This window comes from Tinamus guttatus, unplaced genomic scaffold (assembly GCF_059628265.1).
Source record: "Tinamus guttatus ecotype Peru unplaced genomic scaffold, ASM5962826v1 Tinamus_guttatus_pri_ptg000150l, whole genome shotgun sequence".
NCBI classification, from domain to species: Eukaryota; Metazoa; Chordata; class Aves; order Tinamiformes; family Tinamidae; genus Tinamus; species Tinamus guttatus.
This window is the reverse complement of record NW_028288684.1, coordinates 5,524,278-5,545,663: the sequence shown is the minus strand read 5'-3', so window position 1 is coordinate 5,545,663 and position 21,386 is coordinate 5,524,278. Positions and strand designations below refer to the sequence as shown.

The 21,386-nt window shown below is 38.9% G+C and overlaps 1 protein-coding gene across 1 annotated transcript in view; it reads left to right on the top strand.

The window, feature by feature from the left end:
* The window catches only part of FRY (FRY microtubule binding protein), a 156,516-nt gene that overhangs the window by 7,617 nt on the left and 127,513 nt on the right, over nt 1–21,386 (top strand). Inside the window, exon 2 of the mRNA XM_088522295.1 lies at nt 20,670–20,869. Within this exon, the coding sequence (XP_088378421.1) occupies nt 20,670–20,869 (200 nt within the window). The remainder of the gene's footprint in view (nt 1–20,669; nt 20,870–21,386) is intronic.

The window sequence follows — 21,386 nt, the reverse complement described above, 5'->3', positions numbered from 1 at the left end:
GAGCAGATTTTAGCTTATTCACCATCCCATGGCAAACAGCTCTGAAGGGCAAAGTTGCCCAGGGAAGCTGGCAGGTTTCTGGAGGACAACATCTTCAAAGTGCAAGAACGGATCATTCTGTTAGTCAGAAAAAAGAAAAAGTAGATGTCTCAGGAGACTAATTTTGCTGATCGGGGACCTTATGGCTGACCTCCAATGCCAAAGGCAAGATATAGAAAGTAGAAGAAAGGATCGCCGGTGAAGAAGGACTTTAGGAACATTGCCCAAGCATGTAGGAATGGTGTTAGGAAAGCTAAACCTGAACTGGAGGTGAGAGTTGCAAGGAACATCAAGAGCAACAAGAAGAACTTCTGTTGCTACGTTAGTAGTAAAAGACTTAGAAGAAAAATAGGGACCTGCTGCTGAATGGGGCAGGGGATTTAGTAACAGTGGACACAGGTGAGATTGAGATACTTAATGCCTTCGTTGTCTCAATCTTCATCAACAAGATCTCTATCATTTCTGATAAGGGGAGAGGTAGAACTTCTACAAGTCCAGAATTTGGAAGTACAGGCTCTCCTTCTAGCAAGAACTACTGCAGAGTTTGGTAGTTCCATATATACTTGGGATCTTTTGTATATTTCAAGCTATGGTCACATTTGAAACAGAGGGCTCACAAAGGTTTTCTATTTATGCCAGGCAACAAGGCTTGCTAAGGCAATTGGCTGAACAAAAATATATCTGAGCACCACTGGTTTCAACACATCTAAGCACCACTGGTTTTGTAAGCTGCTCTCAGTGAAGTAGCAGACTCTTCACTGAACTGTGTGGTGGTTTTTGCTTCCTGTCTCTGCAACAAAGTACAAAGATGACCAAGATACAGACAGCACCAACAGTATTTGTGGACACATATCAAAATTGTTGGTGCAATTCATACTATAGAGCACACTGAGATGTTCAGCTCTTTCACATGCCAGAAGGGAGATTTTGGTGTACATTTCTAGCCATTACTTTGGAGAGAAATCTGGAAGTCATTTTATAGATATTATGGGATCACTGCAGATTGTTACACATCTCACTGATCTCTAGCATAATGTGTCTCTGATAGTTTAATTCGATGGTTGGAGCCTTTGCAGAAGAGTTTCAAACATGAAAAATTGGAAACTTTGGAGAGACGTGCTGTGAGGTCTTTTTCCTGATTACTTTATAGGCTTTCAGAAATTTGCTGTCATCAAATATAGCACTTACTCATACAAGCAGAGCAGCTGCTGAGGTTTTCAGTAGCTAGTATGAAGGTCAGAAATCATGATTTCTGTATGGGCAGATTGGGGAAATTTTAGATGGATTAGTGTTAGGAATAGATGAAAAGTTGTAACCGATCTTGATTGTTATTTTTCTTGGCTTTATGATTGTGAAGTTGCTGATGGTTTAATTTTGAAAGACTCAGGAACTAATGTATATCCCTTTAATTCTTAAGCAACCAGCCTAGCTAAGCTTGCAACTCTGCCAAAAGTATTATTTTGCAGGAATTCTGCTATAATTAAGTGATCATTATAATAACAGTTTGTTTGTTCTTTCTTAACCTCTAGCTACCTACCTCTCCTATGTCTCTGTAACTTTGACCAAGTTTCAACTTGTATGGGGAGTAAATTAAGCATTAAAGGATGTCCATCATTTTTGTTGTTGTTTGGATAAATTCAGAGAGGGATAAAAATCTTAAAGATATCTAAGTTTCTACACAATTTGTAAAATTAGGCAATGAGACAGCAAAGAGGAGAGTTCTGTGAAGGAAAAGGGGCAGCATAAGCATCAAGCCTTCTTTGACATAAGAAAATCCACGCTGAAGAAAGGCTTTATAAATGCCCCAACTGTGAGACAAGCTTCAGTTGCAAGTCACAGCTTTGTAGGGACACACAAAAATCACAGTATTGTGTACTTTAAAAGGCATTTGCAAGATGCCAACCAACATTCCTTCGTGCCAATGCAGGGAAACTGCTGCAAATACCTTGCTTGCAATGCTGGATACTTTAATTATTTTCTTACAGCTCTTCCCATCTGGAAGCTGTGGAGACCTAGATTTGTTCAGCATTATTACATGCTTATGAAAAATGGAAGTATTAGTTAGATGGAATTATTATTTCTTTATTCTTCTGGCTGGGCAAACTGAGACAGATAATTAAACTGAGAAACACAGTGTTAACATGTGTGGGTTAGAACTGGAAATGAAACCCTGTCGTCTCTTCCTTTCCTTCAATCACCCCTCTTCCTTCAGACTTACACACCAAATGACACATTGTGCATCGTGGTTCAACTAGTTTTTATTTGTAATGAGATGTTTAATTGGCAGTAAGTAATAATTTTAAAATTGAGATGTCCTTGGGTTATTTTAAATTCCACAGGTGCATATTTGCTGCTAACGATGCCTTAAATGAAAGCTACTTTGTTATAATTCTTTGGAGGTTTTTTCTTTTTTTTTTTTTTTGATACAAATAGCTTCACCTCACCTTTATCTTTGTGAAAAAGAACCAAAGATATTTGGAACCAAAGATATTTGGTTATTTTGCTTTTTGTGCTGTTACTAATAGGAAGGAAAATGTGGCAGAGCAACATATCTGTTCTTTACTGGGATTAGCTTGATCAAGAACAGTCCCTCTCCAGGGATCAAAAGTTTGAAACTGTTGCTTTTGTAATATGAAAGTCATCGGGGTCTGTAATAAGTTGAGCATTGTCCATGAGAAACATAAAATAGAAAATTGGAATATTTTCAAAGGAAAAAATTAATTTAAGATTCAATATGTTTCTACTCCTCATTTGTCTGTCATGTATTCAAGTGGTAAGAGACAGTGCTGGTAGAGCAGGCTATTACCCAAACCTGCAGACTTCTGTAAGAAGTAAAAGTACTGAAATAGTTAGAATTCTTTTTTGAATGAACTTTGAAAACAAAAATGTTAATACGGACAGTTTAGAATTTTATGAGAAAGATAGATAATGTTTGCTTGTGGGAGTATGTTTGTGCATATTGTTGAGCCAGCTTTCACTGTAAAATCCTGTTTTCATTGACAATAAGTGATAATATTTTTTCAGAGCTCAGCAGTTTGGGCTAAAACCCTTCTAAAGTAAACATCCATGAAGGTGAATTTTGGAATTCAGAAATGGTTCTACTGTCTCTAAGAACGGGACAGAGCAAAAAACAAACAGGATTTGCTCGCATGAGAGATTCTGTTGAAGAGGATCTTGGGGGTGGCTGGGGCAGGTGAGACGACTGCAGGGAGGAACCAAGAGGGATGGGGAGGGTGAATTTGGGTTTGAAGCCCAGAAGAGCAAGGCGGGGAATGACAGGAGAAGGGCAGGGGAGATGTGATGGGGGAGGAATAAGGAACAGGGAAGTTGGTAGTCGCTGCACCAGGGAGTGGAAGGGAGGAGAGGCAGCAAAGGGGAGCCTGGATGGTGGGTGAGTGAAAGGAGGGTGCCCAGGGGCTGGTGGATCAAGGGGCCTGGGCTGAGATGGGCAGCAAGGCAAGGCCGACACAGCGGGGCTGAGCAGGGCGGCCTGGGCTGGAGCGAGGCCGCGGCTCCGCGGAAAGGCAGGAGGTGCTGTGAGGAGGGTGCAGCTGGGAGAGCGGCAGGAGGGAGGCGGAAGGGCCCCTGCTCCCACGTGCAGCCGCCAGAGCTGGAGCCCTGAGTTTTGCACTGCTGCTGCTTGCAGAAGTTTTACCTATCAAAGTGTGTGTCGCACCTGGTGTTAACACCTAGATTGGGTGACAGGAAGTGTCCGATATTATCCGTTGGGAAGAACATTGGCTTTAGCACTTAGGTTAGGTGACAGAAAATGTTATTTTCTTCAGGTGAGGAGAGTGGCAAGTGATTTGGATGAACTGTTAAGGTAACCGGGCAATCAGTCAGTTTGGCATCACATTCATCACATACACATTATATTACCTTGCTTACCATTTTCATCCCTGAGATCCCGATTCCAGAGAGATAATGTAGGAAAGCACACAGATGTACAAAGCAGTACTCTTACCAGCTTGTTTTTCTATTCATTATTCTAGTACAGGAGCAGATAACTTTCCAATGCACACGTTCAATCTCTACTACAAGAGAGAGGTTATAAGTTAGTCTCTGTCCTAGGACAGACAAAGAGAGAGATCTGGGTGAATTCTAAGGTTAGTGAATGAAGAAAGCAAACCACGTATTTGGATATTAGTGAATATTTGAGTGAGTCTCAGTATACTTTTCAGCATAATTTTTTAACAAGGAATGTGTTAAAAACTGGCATAAGGCATTGGGAATAAAATATCATTACTAAAGGTTGGTTATCAAATTAGAATGAGCTGAGCAGTTGGCAATGTACAAATGGACACTAGGCTTTATTTTATTAAATTTCCTCTTTAGGTGTTTGGAAAGAGGTATATAGTATCTTAATGATATTTGTGATAATTCCAAACTTAGAGTGCATGAGTCGCAGCAAGGAAAAGGGAAAGAGAGTAATCAGATGAAATGAAAGGTTTTATGTGGTGAATACATGAAAAAGGTACACGTCATGGAAATCTGTTAGGCTGTGTAAATGTCTCTTGAGGCTATAGTTTTGAAACATGGACCACAAGAGTGGCTGCGTTTTTAGCTGAAGTGAGAGGGCCAGCTCTTCACTGGCAAGAGAAGCATCAGGTTGATGCGAGGGATTTGTCTGTCTCTGTGACTCTGCAGGGAAAAGCTTCCATGCACATGTACAACGTGCACCGGGCAGATTGCCAGCTGTGTTTCACCCGCAGTGGGAAATCTGTGTGTCTGTCAGTCAAAACTGTAGAGCTGCTGAGAAAGGCAGTACTTAAAAAAAGTGGTTTTTTCATGTTTTTGAGCACAAACAGTAGTCCTTTAGGAAGAAAAATGGAAGCATCACACTCATGGCAAGTTAGAGACTTGTTTAAATTTCTGTTGATGATATTAAGAGATTAATAGAAGGACTTTCTGCATAATTTTAATGCCATTATTTCTAGATCACCACAAAGTCTATTATTACATTATACAATAATTTTCTTATTACAAAAAAAAAAGAATTTATTGCTGCAAAGAAATGAGGTGGTTTCTGCTAAGTTACTGCCACTGATTCTAATCAAGCATTTTTCTGAATTAAGTACAAAGGTGTGTATAATATTAGTCAAATTGTTTTGATTAGCTAGGACATGCCCTAAACATTTACATGCTGAACTTCAACTATTTATGAATTCTTCTAAAACCTCCTTAAAATTATATACCTAGTATTAAACATCATATGCATTGTGGATTTAGATTTTAGCTTCAGTTTTCAAAACACTGTGCAAGAACAGCCATATTTTGATGAAATTCTGAAAAAAAAGTAGATAATATAGCAGCATTTTCAGGAAGCTGAGCATTGACCCAAGGCTTTTCTCATTAAAGTCAAGTGAGAGTTTAATTACTGACATCAATGGAAGTAGCGTTGAGCTGATTTGTGTAAGCTTTTTAAAAACCCATATACCTGTATTTTAAACAAATTACTGCTTTAGGGCATTTCACATAAAGTTTCAGATCATGCTTTTTCACAAGAAGGAAATGATCTTTGCTTTCTTTTTGCAGAAAAATGAAATCAAAATATAAGGTAAAGTTTTCTTAAGAAAGAAATTTGATGAAATTTTAAGTTTTTCATGGAGCCCTATGCCTAATGTTTGCAGTTTCACTAATCACTCACTACCAGAACATTATCTTTTCTGAAATACTATATACAAAATAATCCTGTAGATTTTCAGCATTCACTTAGGAAGAGTATGTTTATCCAGCTTTATCTTTAAAGACATATTTTAAATTATTTCAAGAATTATCTTACAGTTGCTGTGGACAGTTAACAAAGAATAACTCATTTGGTTGGTCCATGTTCTTCCTGTTGGCAAAGGCAAAATAATTCAGAATGACTTTTGTCTAACGAGTACCAAAGGTGGCCACTCAAGAAGTAGAGATGTGCACGAGCACCGAGGCCCCTGGTTTTCACCTTTCTCCAGCTAACCTGAGAGCAGGGGCCAATTAGTCTGGGTCCATCTTCTCTGTGGTTGTGGTTGAGTGCCTAGTATATGTGATAAAGCACATCCAGTGTTTTTATAGTAATGTCATTAAAATGTAATCCTTTAACATTTTTCTCTCATTTTCTTTAAAAATGTTAATCAAGAAAATGAAATGTGACAACTCTTACAGTTACAAATCCAGCATTCACTGTCGGTTAGAATGAAGTAGAATAAAACAAGTCAGTGTAAGTGAACATTTGTTTTATTGGTCATCATCCTGACAGGTTTTAATTACATGTGAAATACAAGTATATTTTGGATTAGCGGCTTGATACCGATTTATTTGATATTTGCAAATACAAAGCATAATGTCTGTTTATTGGCATTGAATAATTCCTATATGCTTTTGCATATTGCATATATGTTACTTTATGGAATAGGATACTGCAAGGACACGCTGTACCCAAATGGAGACCTCTTATTGGGCTGGTAGGGGTGTCTGGAAAAATTGCTAGCTTTGGAGGCTGGTTCTTGCCCTACCCTGTTCTCTGCTTTGTAGGACAATAAACTGGCATTCAAACAGAAGCCCAGGGTGAAAGCAAGTAAGACTGGGAGGTCTACAAGGCACCTAAAGTCACTTTAGGTGTAATGTGATTTCTGTGGTCCAAGATCTTTACACCAAAAGTCCTACTCAGTTCATGGAGATCTTTGGAGATGTGTAACCTCTGCTGGCACCATACCTTCTAATTTTAGTGTTCAGTAGGCAAATGAAGTTACAAATCCTATGCATGTCCTGAATTGCTTCAGTTTTGACAGGCCCAAATGATTAAACATGGTTTAGACCTAGGCAGAAAACAGAGAGAAGAAGCTGAAGGATCTTCTCCAGGAGGTATTCTTGGAGCACAGCTAAAATGCACTCACAGGAACAAGGGGTAATTTCATAGTGTAGACATTCACTTAAATCCCTGGTTGACATACTTCCATTTAATCTAAAAATTTTAAAGGTTATATTTTAGTATTTAATATGACATCATTTTTATATGATTAAATGAGGGACAACTACTCAACAAAACCCATACTTCTTTTTGCATTTCATCTATAATCTCAAGTGCATGAATTCTTCTATTTGAGACGCCTTCAACAAGCAGGTCAACAGAAATCCTTCTATCTGAGAAGGGGTCTCTTGGAAGGGGGAGATGGGAATTCTGAAGTCGCATAAAGCATTTAACTCAATGCTGTCACTTAGGGGGTAAATTATCTAGTCATTAAGCTATTACATAAACAGCAGCTGCTGCCACGAGACAAAAGGAAGGAGTTGGATGTGATTCCAGGCAGTGATGGAACCAGCAATCTGGTTGTTCTGGACCCTGTCTGAGCTGACTCACAAGGTCATTTAGGAAAATTTTTTTGACTTCTGTTCAAGGTGCACTCAAGGCACTCAAGTTTTCAACAGACTTGTTATATATAAAGAAGTGTAATATCATTGCTTACATCTTACTCAGTGTTTGAACTCTTCATTTATTATCAGCCTTTCACACCGTTTCAGGTACTTGAAGTTCATGCTTCGTGTAACTTTGTACATGCTTTCTTACTGACCCCCTACAAAGCAGTTCCTTAGCACGGGGTTACCACAGAGTACTGATCACATGGATCTGGGAATAATAACCCATTCTGCAAAGAGAGTTTGTCATTGTGCTTGATGCGAAGTGATGTCCCATAACAACATCTGCTGTTTGCAACTACTGGAATTTATGGTAAGACCATTGTTTATGAAATAGCGTTGCCAAACACTATCATCTACCCTGTTTTCCTTGGAATATAATTTTTGATTCCATACCTATTTACCATTTATGCATTTTGAAATCACTATGGCAGTCCTGCTTTTAATTTTTTTTTCTTATAGGGAGAATCAGTTACCATTTATAGAATGATTCTTGTCTTTTTGCTTAATATAAAAGCATATATTTGTCTTCTGAACTCCTTGGCACCCTTTGAGCCTCTACTTTGTGTTATGAAGTACCCTTCAGGACAGAGACAGGACAGTTTATTGAATATGGTGAACTTTTTAAGGCTCCAAAAGAGAAGAATAGATGAAAAACATAATCCTATAAAGCTTCCAGCATTCACACGACTTTTCTTAAGCGTTCCAGTGTGAGACTGAACTTTACTTCGTGCTCTGCCACTAGACAAAAACGAAGAGCCCTTGAATCTTTACATGGATTAATCTGTGTTCTCTGACAGATGGCCAAGCATTTGTAGGTGATCTGCTGCATACTTTATCGACCAAGATATGGCTTTAACCTTTGCCAGATTCTCTGAAGAGTCCATATTCAAGGGCATGTGAACATAGCATTTCAGCCATTTATCTGGGAAACAATTTATCTGTATTTCCCAGAAATCCACTTAAATAGTGGATTAATACAACTTAAATGCAACTTTTTGACATGTGTCACAGAGCCTTCAGGGAACCAGCTCTCTCTTAAGTAAAACCACTGTTTTGTGTGGTTATCACTTTTAGTTATAAGGTATATTTATAAATTATTCTGGCAATACACTTTCTATTTTGACTTTTTCTCTTGAAAATTCTCCCTGAAAATTGAATCATCCTAATAAATTACCTCCATTTTTGTATTCCCAAAGGAATACTCTATTAAATTTTCCTAAATCAGCTTCTATTTTGGCAAAACATGTTTGATAAGTAAATCATCATGATATAAAATAATTACAGCACAAAGATACTGTGATCACAGATGTTATATTTGTGCCTGGTGACATAAATAGAAGTCAAATACTGTCAGGAATTCAGACTTTGGTTTCCTGATATTATGAAGATGAGAGATAGAAAAATCCTTTTTAGAACATCTGTATCATCCTTTTACCAATGAAAGATTGTTCTCAGCAGTATGTTTTCTATTAATGTATTCAGTGAGTCAGAAATTATATAACCAGAAGGAACATTGTCTCATCCAATCTGTTCTCCTCATAGAGTGGACTTTATGGCTTCTCTGAATTAATTTCTGTTTGAGCTAAAGCACATCTTCAAAAAAAAAATTAATTTAAAATTTCACTAAGGGAGGAATCAGCAAAAGCCTTAGTAACATTCCAGTGGTTAATATCCTGCTCTTTGTGTTTGATTTCTTTGCTGTGTTCATCTAGTTTAAAACTCCATCCATTGAATATTACAAAAGGGAGAACTGTCTAATAGCAAATTTCTGTTTCTTCTGTAAGTGCTTAGCAGGCATGGAAGTCATTTCACCTACCTTGTAGACATCTTCATTGTTTATATTATGTTGGAGCTAGACTAAGCTTTTCTTTAAGTTAGTGGTGAGAAATACGATTTTTAGGGTACAGTTCAGATGAGCTGTTTAAGACATTTTTACTTGGAGGCATTGAATCACACCTTGGAAGTGCCTAATGGCTTATGTCAAATGAAAAGACATTTTAAGGTTAGTAGTTTAATGTAAATATCTGTTTTGTGAGCAGATGATTAAATGACCCTTAAACTTTCCCATGGCCAAACTAAAATAAAATTTGTGAAAACTTTTCCAGTTTAATTAGAGTTGTCTTTGATGAATCTTCTCTCTCTGGTTCAAGAGCATCTTGCTCAAGTTGCAGACACCAGACCAGGACAGGGCACCCAGCAGTGGCTGGAGAGACACTGGACTGGAGGCGGGAGATAACAGCAGTCTGTGTTCAACACCTAGCTGTGCTGATGTCAGGTTTTTTTTTAGAATCAGTACTTCCTACCAGTGAAAAGCCATCTTCTACCCATGTTAATTTTACAATCCTTCCCGTATTTTCGAACTCACTCGTGCGCATAGTTCTTCTCTAGAGATGCTTGTCCTCTCCTTTCCTTAAAGGAGACCCTAGGATTTCAGCGTAAAATGTGGTACTTTCAGGTCTCTGACTGAGGGCCAGGAATGCCACCCTCAGTCACCTCTCATCACAGAGTTACCATGCCAGGCCTGGGCATGAGCAGAGCAGTCAGAAAGTTCATCCCAGTTTGTTTCCAATGAAGCCTGCTGTCTTCACTCATTTTGTCACATGAATTTGAGCAGGGGAAATACTAAGCAGCAATTTAATAACATTTTTGGTATTTTTTTTATTCACAGAAGGCTATTATGTGGCTTCATTACAGAAAGCTTCATTAAGTTTTATAAGCCTTCGTGGTCTGTGATATTTTAGCTGACAGAGCTGGCTAGAGGCTTGGCTTAGCCCTGGTACTGGGCCCTTTCCACTCCCACAATCAAGTCTATGAATCCTGGCCAGCAGCACCTGCACTGCAGTTCAGTCTTCACAAGATGCTCTTAAGAGTTTACAGGCCAGGAGAGAGAGTCATCTCTGCACCATTCAATGGGCATCTTCACTGGCAGTTCTCCCTCGGTAATCATGGCAAGTGGTAGGCACCTCTACAAAGTGATTTATTCCATCTTAAACTAAGAATGTAAGGAGGGTATGATGAATGGCCTAGAAATGTGAGTCTGTCTTCCGTGACTCTACAGGGAGCCTAGATGGCTAGATTAAATTGGGTATTTAATTTGTAGGTGGCTAAATATGAACCTGTCCTTCAAAGGCAACTGTGGAGTAGATTAGGCACATCAGAAGATGAGGTCAAGTAGTAAGTATGGTTTTAAAGATATGTCTTTGATGTAGAACTACTCTTTGAAACTATGAAGTATTTAGAGATGGCACTGTATGCAGCAAGGGATGAAATAGGCACAGCACTTCAGCAATCATCGACTCACAGGCATTGACTCTGCTCCATCAGTGATTGAGACTGAGGGAAATGAGCTATAATCTCTTTAATTTGTTTGTTGTTTTGTACATTAGCAGTACAATAGTTTACAACATTTTGGGAACAGAATCTATTGCTTACATTTGGGCAGGTACTTTACAAAGCATTTGGGTTTCCTACATATGCGTACGTGGTACAGGAGCCACATCATCCATAGCCAACATGCCATTTTCATTCAAGGGGAATACATGAGTTTTTAGCAGCATGGAACAATGGTTTTTATCAGGAAGTGGGGACTAATGGGCAAGAAGAATTCATAAAGGTTCCAGTTCTGTATGACATGGCTGTTTAAATTGGAATATGGCAAGGATGCAAACATCTTTCTAGTGTCTTTCTGTAAGAAAAAAAAAACAGAGGCTTATTTAATTTTTTTAATCCACCTGATGCAGAGCCTCACCATTTTTACTATACAACATTTAAGGAGAAAAAGAAAAGAATAACTTTCCCAGAAGAAAATGTGTAGAGAAGGAAGATGCAGATCGCATCCTCCCTATTTTTGGTCCCACTCTAGGAAGCAACTACTCCTTCCCTTTTGGATGCTTCTAACCTTGAGCTTCCTCGGCACTTTTCCAAGTTCCCTAAAATAATTCTTCTGCTAACACCCATCAACCACAAAATGCCAGGAATATCTTCGTCTCCTCATCTCTGAAAAAGAAAACAAATCCAACAAAATATCTGTCTAAAAGAACCTTATAGGAAGCTATTTCTGATTCGGCAGAACCAAAAATCTCACTATTTTTCCTGCAGTGCATAAAGAAGTAGAAAGAATATGAAATTTTTACTTTAAAATAAAAGCTTTTAAGTGGTATTTGAACCCAAATAAACTCTGCCATGGTTTCAGAAATACAAAACCTTTTTTTTTCTGTTAATTGCTTAAAGAACAATTAATTTTTTCATCCAAATACAGAATGCATATTTTTTGCCCCTTATTTTTAAAACCTTTTTACTTTTGGATTAATTGGCAGATAACAAAACATTTGAAGTGGTATGGAGAAGATATCAAGATACTCAAAACAAATTGTTAATCTAAGGTGAACCTTCAAAGACACAGTTTATCATTACTCTATAAAAGTGAGAAGCTGATAAGTATTTACATTTAACTCAGATCCCATGAGAGCATATTTTCTGTAGTGAAACATCCTACCCAAGTATATGTCATGTACTTGTCATATATTATATATGCCATGTTATATTAGTAAATATAAATAAATATAAAAATTCAAACAGAACATTCTCATGACAACCTGCTTTTTGGTGCATGGAGTAGTTAGGTTGGCCAAAGCTTACATTTTGTCAACAGCTCTGCCAATTCTTGGTGTTAAAACCAGCCAATTTGTTTCCCGTTTTCTCTTTATGCTGTTCCTTGGGTTTGCATGGGATTTGCACTCTTATTATGGTAGCAGGAATAGTTAAGTTTGGAGAAGGTTTTTTCAAGCAAAACTAGAGTGTGTTGGAACTGTAGTTTAACAAGTATTCTAATAAGAGCTCAATAAATATGTCTAAACCTAGTGACAACATTTTTTCACAAAGTCTTTAGGCAGGGATCATTTCAGGTGTTGGTTTTATCTCAGTTACATCTCTGACCAAGTCTTGGAATGCTTTTATCACTCAAATTTATTACTTCTTTCTTTCTCTCCTTCTCTCTCTCTTTCTCTCCATCCATAATTCGGCCTTGATAAGACACTGTACTTACCCTCCAGTAAGTAAAAACACGAAGTTGAAATGAAAAGAAGGTCAAGGCTGGGCAATGGGGGAATATCAAATAGAAAATTTTAAATGAAAACTGCAGCTCCATGATATTCTGCCCAAGCAGAAAGACAAGATTGGAAGATTAATTCTGTTCTCTTATTTTAAAGGGAGGAATGAGAACTGAATAGAGAGAACTGAATTCTTAGGCAAGAACAATATTTGTCCCTATTTTATAGGTGGGGAAATGGGAATAATAAGAAAGAAATAGGTCTGAGAGAATTGGGAACAGCTTCTGCCCTGTCCTTTGTTCTATGTGCTGTGTGAGATAAGGATAAATATAGTTATAATGGATTGAGCGTTTAACTTGGGATGCAATTTCAATCCTGGTTCAGAGATTTTGATTCAGTGCGGATCCAAAATAGGAGCTGAAATAAAGTAAAAGGCAACGTACAGAAAAGTGCAAGTGTTTCCTCTTGCTAAGCCAGAAGTGGGTTCATGGTAAACTCCATCTATCATTGTCAAAAGAGAGAATCGTCCTCAAGCAAGGCCTTAGCCATCGGAGGAGCTGATAACGCAGGGAGTAAATCATACTCTTTTTCACTCCTCTCCTCTCCCCAGTGTCATACTTAACAAAACATCACTTGAACTAGTTATTGAAACGAAGATAGAAAACCTGATTGTATGGCCTTTAACAACTCCTGAGGTCCTTATGAAAGCTGCTGTCTGAATCTGCCAAAAGCACTGGCATTGTAGACATAACTTCCCTTCTCTAGTGCTGGGAACCATTCACCCTTCCAACTGCAGGGAGGCTGGCATGGATTCTCCTTGAGATGCAGAGGGGTGGGATAACCTTTTGAAGCCATGGGTCCCGGACACAGTGTGGTGACTGTGGAACTTTGGTGCCAGCTTTAGTTAAACCCACCGCTGCAAGACTTCCTCTGTTTTAATAAAAAGAAAGAGGTAAAACAAAAACCAAGTGCAACATGTAGGCAAATATTAATGTAGCACAACCTTCTTTTCCCTGTGAAAAGTAAGGCCAGCATGCTGCCTTTCGGCATCTCTACCACCATGATTTTCACCTTTATTTGCAAACTGATCTGGAATTGAGGCTTGTCTGTGCATAGAATTTATGCTAAAAAAAATATTTTTTTATCCCTCAGAAAAAGGATCGGAGACTACTAAAGATTAGTCATCAGTAGTACCTGTTGCGTAATGTGGAGACCTGTGCTTTAAATGGATTTATTTCCAATCATATACATTTTAAGTCATCGATATTATATTTTATTGGTGAAGTTTGCTTGTTGCAAAAAAGCAAATAAATAATGAAAATAATATTTACATTAAAATAGTACTACTAAGTCTTTCTTTTATGTTGGAATAGCCCATTTCTCTTAGGATTCCTACAATTTGTGTTACTAAGATGAAGCAGAACTGCTAGATTCTTAGCTTGTCTTTCAGCAAAAGTTTCCCTTTTCATTTTATTCTCTTTATATATCAAACTGAAGCTAATCCAGGAATGGTCTCCTTCAGAGGGCAAAATAGCCCTTTTCTAGACTTAGTACTGTGTGTTGTGTAAATTAAATCTTTAACAATTTGGTTTATAATGTATTTTATTTTTAATACTATAATTGCAGTTTTAAAGCAAAACACGTTTCCTGGGGAGTTATTTCAGCCACTGCATAATTATCCTTAAGGATGTGTGGTTTCTCGCTGGCACTTGGCGGGGGAAAAGAATAGATACTGTGTTGGTTTTATCTCAGGGAATTTAAACTGTAGATACTTACAGCCAGAAGGCCTTAGTTACAAAGCAAAAGTTTTATCACCCACCCTGTGTTGTCTCTGTGCTTTGCATTTCTGTGCTAATTGCCGTCAGCTGGAAGTGTATGATAATACGTGTATTTGATATGCACGGTTTGTTTATGTCGAGCTCCTTTATCCTGTCGCATGGTCTCCGAGGGCCTGGAGTAGTTTCACTAATCTGTCAGCATAGTATGTACTTGCGGATAAATATAGACGTGCAGCCACTCTGTGAGTGGTCATCATCATATGCTGGAGCTAAAAATTACCCCTTTGGTTACGGAAAGGCTGGTCTGATCCGGAGGCCTGCTCTAGCTCACACATCGTAGGTCTTCAGCCCTTGTCCATTAGGAAAAAAATAAAATAAATACAAAAAGAAATGGCTGCCTCAAAACTGAAAAATTTATAATGAAGTGTGAGGCAGCGTTATGAAAGAACTAATTTCATTTTCGATGTTAGTTAGAAAAGGATTCTAACTTTTCTAACTTAAGAAGTGGAACGTTTCAGGTATTAACAGGCTCATGGATTTTACAGTAGCATGTTGGAGAAAATCCAGTGTGATCAGCTTTGTAAAAGGGCTCGGTAGGTATGAAAATACTGGGAATACATGTTTTGGTGTGTGTTACTGGTTTGTTCTTTGTTGCTAACTTGTAAATTTGACACAGCTAAAGAATGCAATGTCTGTTTTTTCTGGTTGAAGATACTGAAAATTCACTGTGGTTTGTTGAAGTTGTATCCAGGGTTGTGTAGATCTGTAATAATAATACTAACAACCACTACTCTTAGCTCATGCACAATGGTTAGATATTTCTGTTGTTTTGTTTATCTTTGATTTTGAAAAAATATATATCTGTGGTCAGTCTGTAGCAGAGACCTGGTGTGATCATTTAACTCTGTACTTTTCCCCATCATCAGCTTAGTGAGTGACTCTGTATGTATTAGAACTACTCTGGTTTTATGCAGCAGTTTCTAGGGACAGGGATCATGGAAACAGATGATGGAATACATGAAAAAAGTGTAGGAGTGATTTTAGTTCAAGTGTCCTTTCTGTCGCACTAGTGTATGGCTGTGGGTATGAGAGTTTGTGATACTGCATTGTTACTTCCATATTTCTTTGTTTTGAAATATTTTCGATTACAGAAAGTCAAGAAAATCTTCAGTAACCTGAGCTGAATGAAAATACTCTGTAGGCAAACAGCACTGTGTGAAGTACAGCTTGTTGCACTGACAGTAGAAAATTGGAAATATATCTTGATAGCAAGAAGATGGGTTGATAAAGATCTGTAGCCTTCAGTTGGAGTTGGTACAAAGATGGTACAGACACCTTCTAGTTGATGTTATATAGGTAATCTCTTGCACAGATTTTTCTAGGAAGGAGTTTTCCATATGCACAGAATTTTCTACAAGTGCCTTGCAGATTCCCTGCCATTGCAGAGCCTTCAGGCATCAAGGTTGCCATCCCCGTGCTCCCAGGTCTCTCCTGAATGTGATTCACCGTTCAGTCTCCTGGGGAAGGAGCTCCTGTAGTTTGGCTCTAGGATAACACTTGCATTGGGACTACAGTCTGTTAAGGATTCGGAGTAGATGTGTCAGTGGTCCGCTCGGACCACTTGGTGTAGAAGAACGTTCCTACTTTGAAATGACAGAGATAAAACTTATTTTGCTGATGAAATCAACATTTAGAAATGAGTACACCCTGCTTCCCCTATGCCTTCTGTATGATTTATGTGGTGATTTCTCACAAAGAATTACGCTTCTTATTTAATGGGAGAGATGGCAAAAGTGGGCATATTTTATTACTAACTTTTTAAGGACTACATTGTAATATATAAACATAAAGGGGTCAACCATGGACATCTTTAATGTTGGTATTTCTTAAATTTTGAGTTCCTGGGTGTCCAGTTTTATGTTTAAGAGGCAAAAGGTTTTTTGAAAATGCACTTTGTAGAGCTTTAACTCTGGAAAAATTAACTATATTCTGTTAAAGCTCATGCATTACCAGTATAGATGTCAGTGATAGTATATTAGCTGGGCCAGATTTTTGCACTGCAGATAGCAAGCCTACACAAATACTTGAGATAATGGAATTGAACAGATATATTAGACATCTAAACTTGTATATAATAGCTCATGACCTGCTCATGGTCAACTCAAATCCTCATAACGGTGGCAATGTTGATTTCCACACTGAAGAGGCTTATAGGGAGCTAACACTATAAAATGTTATTTTTAAAAAATTGAAGTAAATAAAAGTCATATGTCAGTAATTTCTATAATTGCTCTAGCAATGATAAAAATTAACTCCTAGTGCATCGTTTGACCTTCCTGTGAGGCAAAGGATGTACAGTTCCATATTTCACAGCAGAACTAAAATAAAAAATTTTGGCATGCTAAAAAATCCCTCAAATAACTGTGTCTGTCTACTACAGTGTGCCAACAATTGATTTTCAGTTAGGTACCTGAAAGAAAAATAGATTTAATTGATCTACAATAATTTCTTCATTTTTTCTCAGTGAAATGAAAAATGGAAAATACTTCCCTCAAGTTAGGAAAATGCCCAGATCACCAGGTGTGGAGTCATTTGTCTTTAGCTGCCCAGTACTCCTGGCTCCATTCACAGTTGAGTATTTTCTGAAAAGGGGGATGACTGTAACAGGAAAACTCTGTGAGATCAAACTCAGAATGGATCTCTAGGCCCAGGTTGAGTTGTGTAGTACAAGGTACCCTGCCTTGCTCGAGGAGAGGCATGGTCAGAGTTGCTAATATGACCTGGTGATTTCAACACCAACAACCTGGTGATCTTAAGGGGTACCAGTAAGGCTTCCCTGTAAGAAAAATCTAAGCATTGGTTTACAGCAAGGACAAGAACTTGCAGCACTTAGAGACTAAGATCAGCCTGTGCTAGCATGGTTGTGTAAAGGCTACCTAGCAAGAATGATGATTTTAATTTGTGTCCTCTTGGATAGAGGAAGAAATTGAGTTCAGATGCCTCTAAAATTTGGGCTGAGTGTCACAAAGAAAGAAGATATGAATGGCTGCTCCCAGATAATGCAATTAGTTTTTTTAAACTTTATTCACACACTGTCTTGCTTCCATCCATCCCCCCTTCTCTCTCTCTTTCTGCCAGTCCCCTAGTAACTTTTTAATTTAGTAGCACATGTAAACCCAAATTTCTTGTGGAACAGATGCCAAGTTTGCATTTGATCGGATTCCTCCAGAGTCCTTCAAGAGGGAGTCTGGGATTACCGCCCTGGTCGGAGCAGGGCGGCAGCACCGCCGGGCTGCGTGTTTTGCTTGGCAGCGACGGGCTGGCAGCGTGGGTGCACAGCCCGGGAGGGAGCCTGAGCAATGCCTGGGGGGCCCTGGGACAGCAACAGGGGGAGGACAGGACATTCATGGCACAACGGACACATGTTCACAAGAAAATGGGTTTCACTGCTCACAGACAGCCATTTATCCTAATTAGGCTCTTGGCAATCGAACTTAATTTCATGGGTAGTTCTGAGCCAATCAAAACCACATATATGACAAATATATTTTGTCTGACTGCTTTCTAAAGCTATTTGGGGATAAATTTCCATGACCTAATAGATTTGATAGTTCATATAAATTTGCCTTTGATCCATTGCATTCCATTAGCCTCATGCCTAAAGTTTAGGAGCGCCAAGGTGATGACAAGAGAGGAATTGTAATTACGCTCTTCTCCGGTGGCTCTTTTCTCAATACTTTGAAGTAGAGGATTATTCAGAACAACTGTGTATTTTTAGAAACACTTTTGTGTAATATAAATGTAAAAGCATTCTATACAGCTTGTTTTATGCAGAGGATCAGATTGCAGTGATTGTGTTTTAGCGCTCAAAAATCAAGTAAAATGTTGGAGGAAGAAAATCTAACTAAATGGAAGAGGTGGTGCTGCAATGCTAAAGAGTTATGGTGTATCTGTCAATTAGAGGAGTTATTTTCAAGATGACATGAATTGGAAGTGTTATATCTACAAAATGATAGTTACATGAAGGAAAGCATTTTAGTTATGCAGGAGACTTCTAATCTTTGATTTTCAAAAGAAAAATGTTCTCCCTTTCACCCAACGAAAATCTTTAAATTTTCAGTATTTGGGGTCTAATTCTAACACATGCTGAACACTCCCAAATGGTGCTGGAATCTTTGAGGTTGAGATTCTTCAGGTTTTTGCAGCAATGAAATGTTAAAATATTGAGATCTTATTCTTAAAGTAATTTCATGAAGTTTGCAGCCAACAATTAGTTGTAGTTCTGTTCCTCCCAGGGAAATGCTAAAGTCATTGCATTAGAGGCATCTACCACTGCAGTTTATTCTTTTTCCTTTCTTTCTTTCTTTGTAGTTTCGAAACAACATGTGTACAACACACAACATTTAGGAATGCCATGCTTTGAGGAGAGAGTATTAGCTTATAATATTTTCCATATTTGTATTGCATCAGAATACCTCTCTCCCAATCACCAGCAGTAGTCACAGGTGTTACAACATCGCAGATTCAGAACGGCAGATAACTGGTCCTCATTTGCTATCTCTGTCATCTCTGGCAAAGCTAATGGAGGATGCTACTGGTATCTTCCTGAAAACCAAAAGTTACTCTTAATGCCAATAAGAATTAAGCCTGCGGATTTCAGCTCAGGAGTTTATTGCAATTTGGATTGGTTTAATTTTCATAGTATTTAAATTTAATTTTATTCCACTTTCCTAGGAGAAGAGGAACAAGAGCTAAATATAATACATGCAGTCTTGATATCAGTTATAGGGAATCACAGAATAACTTACAGAATCACAGAATGGTTGAGGTTGGAAGGGACCCCTAGAGATCATCTAGTCCAACCCCCCTGCTCCAGCAGGGACACCTAGAGCACGTGGCACAGGGTGGCATCCAGGTGGGTTTGGAAGATCTCCAGAGAAGGAGACTCCACAACCTCTTTGGGCAGCCTGTTCCAGGGCTCTGTCACCCTCACAGTCAAGAAGTTCTTCCTTACATGGAGATGGAACTTCCCGTGTTTTAGTTTATACCCATTACCCCTTGTTTTGTCATTGGCCACCACCAATAAGAGTTTGGCCTTGTCCTCTTTACATTTTCCCCTCAGGTACTTATACACATTGATCAGATCCCCTCTCAGTCTTCTCTTGTCCTGGCTAAACAGGCCCAGCTCGCTTAGTCTTTCTTCATAAGATAGATGCTCTAGTCCCTTAATCATCTTTGTTGCTCAACGCTGGACCCTCTCTAGAAGTTCAATGTCCCTCTTGTCCTGGGGAGCCCAGAACTGCACCCAATACTCCAGGTGCGGCCTCTCCAGAGCTGAGCAGAGGGGCAGGATCCCCTCCCTTGACCTGCTGGCAACACTCCTCCTGATGCAGCCAGGATCCCATTGGCCTTTTTGGCCGTGAGGACACATTGCTGCCTCATGGTTAACCTGTTGTCAACCAGGACTCCCAAATCCCTCTCCGCGGAGCTGCTTTCCAGCAGGTCAGCCCCTAATCTGTGCTGGTGCCTGGGGTTATTCCTGTCGAGGTGCAGGACCCTGCACTTGTCCTTGTTGAACCTCATGAGGTTCCTCTCTGCCCAACTCTCCAGCGTGTCCAGGTCCCTCTGAATGGCAGTGCAGCCCTCGGGAGTGTCGGCCACTACTTTTCCCAGTTTGGTGTCATTTGCAAACTTGCAGAGGGTGCACTCTGTGCCCTCCTCCAAGTCATTGATGAACAAGCTGAACAGCGCCGGGCCCAGTGCTGACCCCTGCGGGACACTGCTGGGCACAGGCCTCCAACCAGACTCAGCAACTTGTATTGGAAGGGATCTCAGGAGCTCATGTAGTCCAGTGTAACAGTAGAACTCTTGATTGACTTCTCTATATATAGAAAGTCAGGCCTTTAGAACATACCTTAGTCAGAAAAAAAGCATTCTCCTGACTTATGGAGGGATCTGTCTTTTTGAATAGCAATAAATAATAAATTACTTATTTGATAACTTAATTAGAGATCTGGTCTATAAGACAGATAAGAAATGAGAATGTTTTTGAGAAAACAAGGTATCATCAGGTCTTAAAACATGAGAAAAGAGTACCGAGTGGGCTCTGCACAGTAATCATTGCTTAGTTTTAATATATAAGGATTTATCTTTGTTTTCTTGTGTTAGTCTAGATTATGTAAAGCTTAAATATAACTATGTATTAACTGTAATATTGTAGGGGTTGTATATGGGGGGTTGTATGGGAGGAGGTGTATATTCATGAGAGTTGTATTTACGTATTGGCTGCTTCTTTGATTATCAGCTAGTCTCTGGTTTTGCTCTGCTGGTATAAGAGATTGGGATGCTCTGGAAAAGTCAAGATGTTGAATTACCCAAAAGTAAATGTATCTCTTCCTTCTTTCAGCTTCTCCTGTTGGTAACGGATATATCAAACCACCCGTCCCTCCTGTTTCCGGCACACAGAGAGAAAAAGGGCCTCCAGCCATGCTGCCTATCAGCGTTGACCCGGACAGTAAGCCAGGAGAATATGTCCTGAAGAGCTTGTTTGTTAACTTTACTACTCAGGCTGAACGCAAGATCCGCATCATCATGGCAGAGCCCCTTGTGAGTAAAAAAGAACTTTTAAAGTATATATATATATTTATACACACACATGCACCTTGCTCTGTATTCATTATTCATTTTCAGTCGTGCTCTACAATGCAGAATATTTGCTTCTAGACTACATTAGATTTTGATAGTGTTTCCCAAGTGATAAGATATGCTACTATGGCAAGCAGAAGGTCGTGGGAGAGGAGGGAGGTATGCGACATATGCCAAGGGGATGACATGAAAAGGAATGAATATGTTAGTTATGTTTGTAATAAAGAAGGGAGGGCAGTGTAGATTTCATGGCTGGGAGGGATGTCACAAGAGGCAAAATAGAAAATGCTCAAATATGGTAAAGATGGTATTTCAGAATGTTACTGAATTTCCAAAACTAAAAGATGAAAATCAATAGCACTACTGCTTCCCATTTTACTTCTATGACTGTAACAGGTTTCACAGCCTAATAAGGTGCTATAGCCCCTCATTTTCCAGATCCCAAAAAGTGATAGTGTTAGAAAGAAGGAGCTACTTT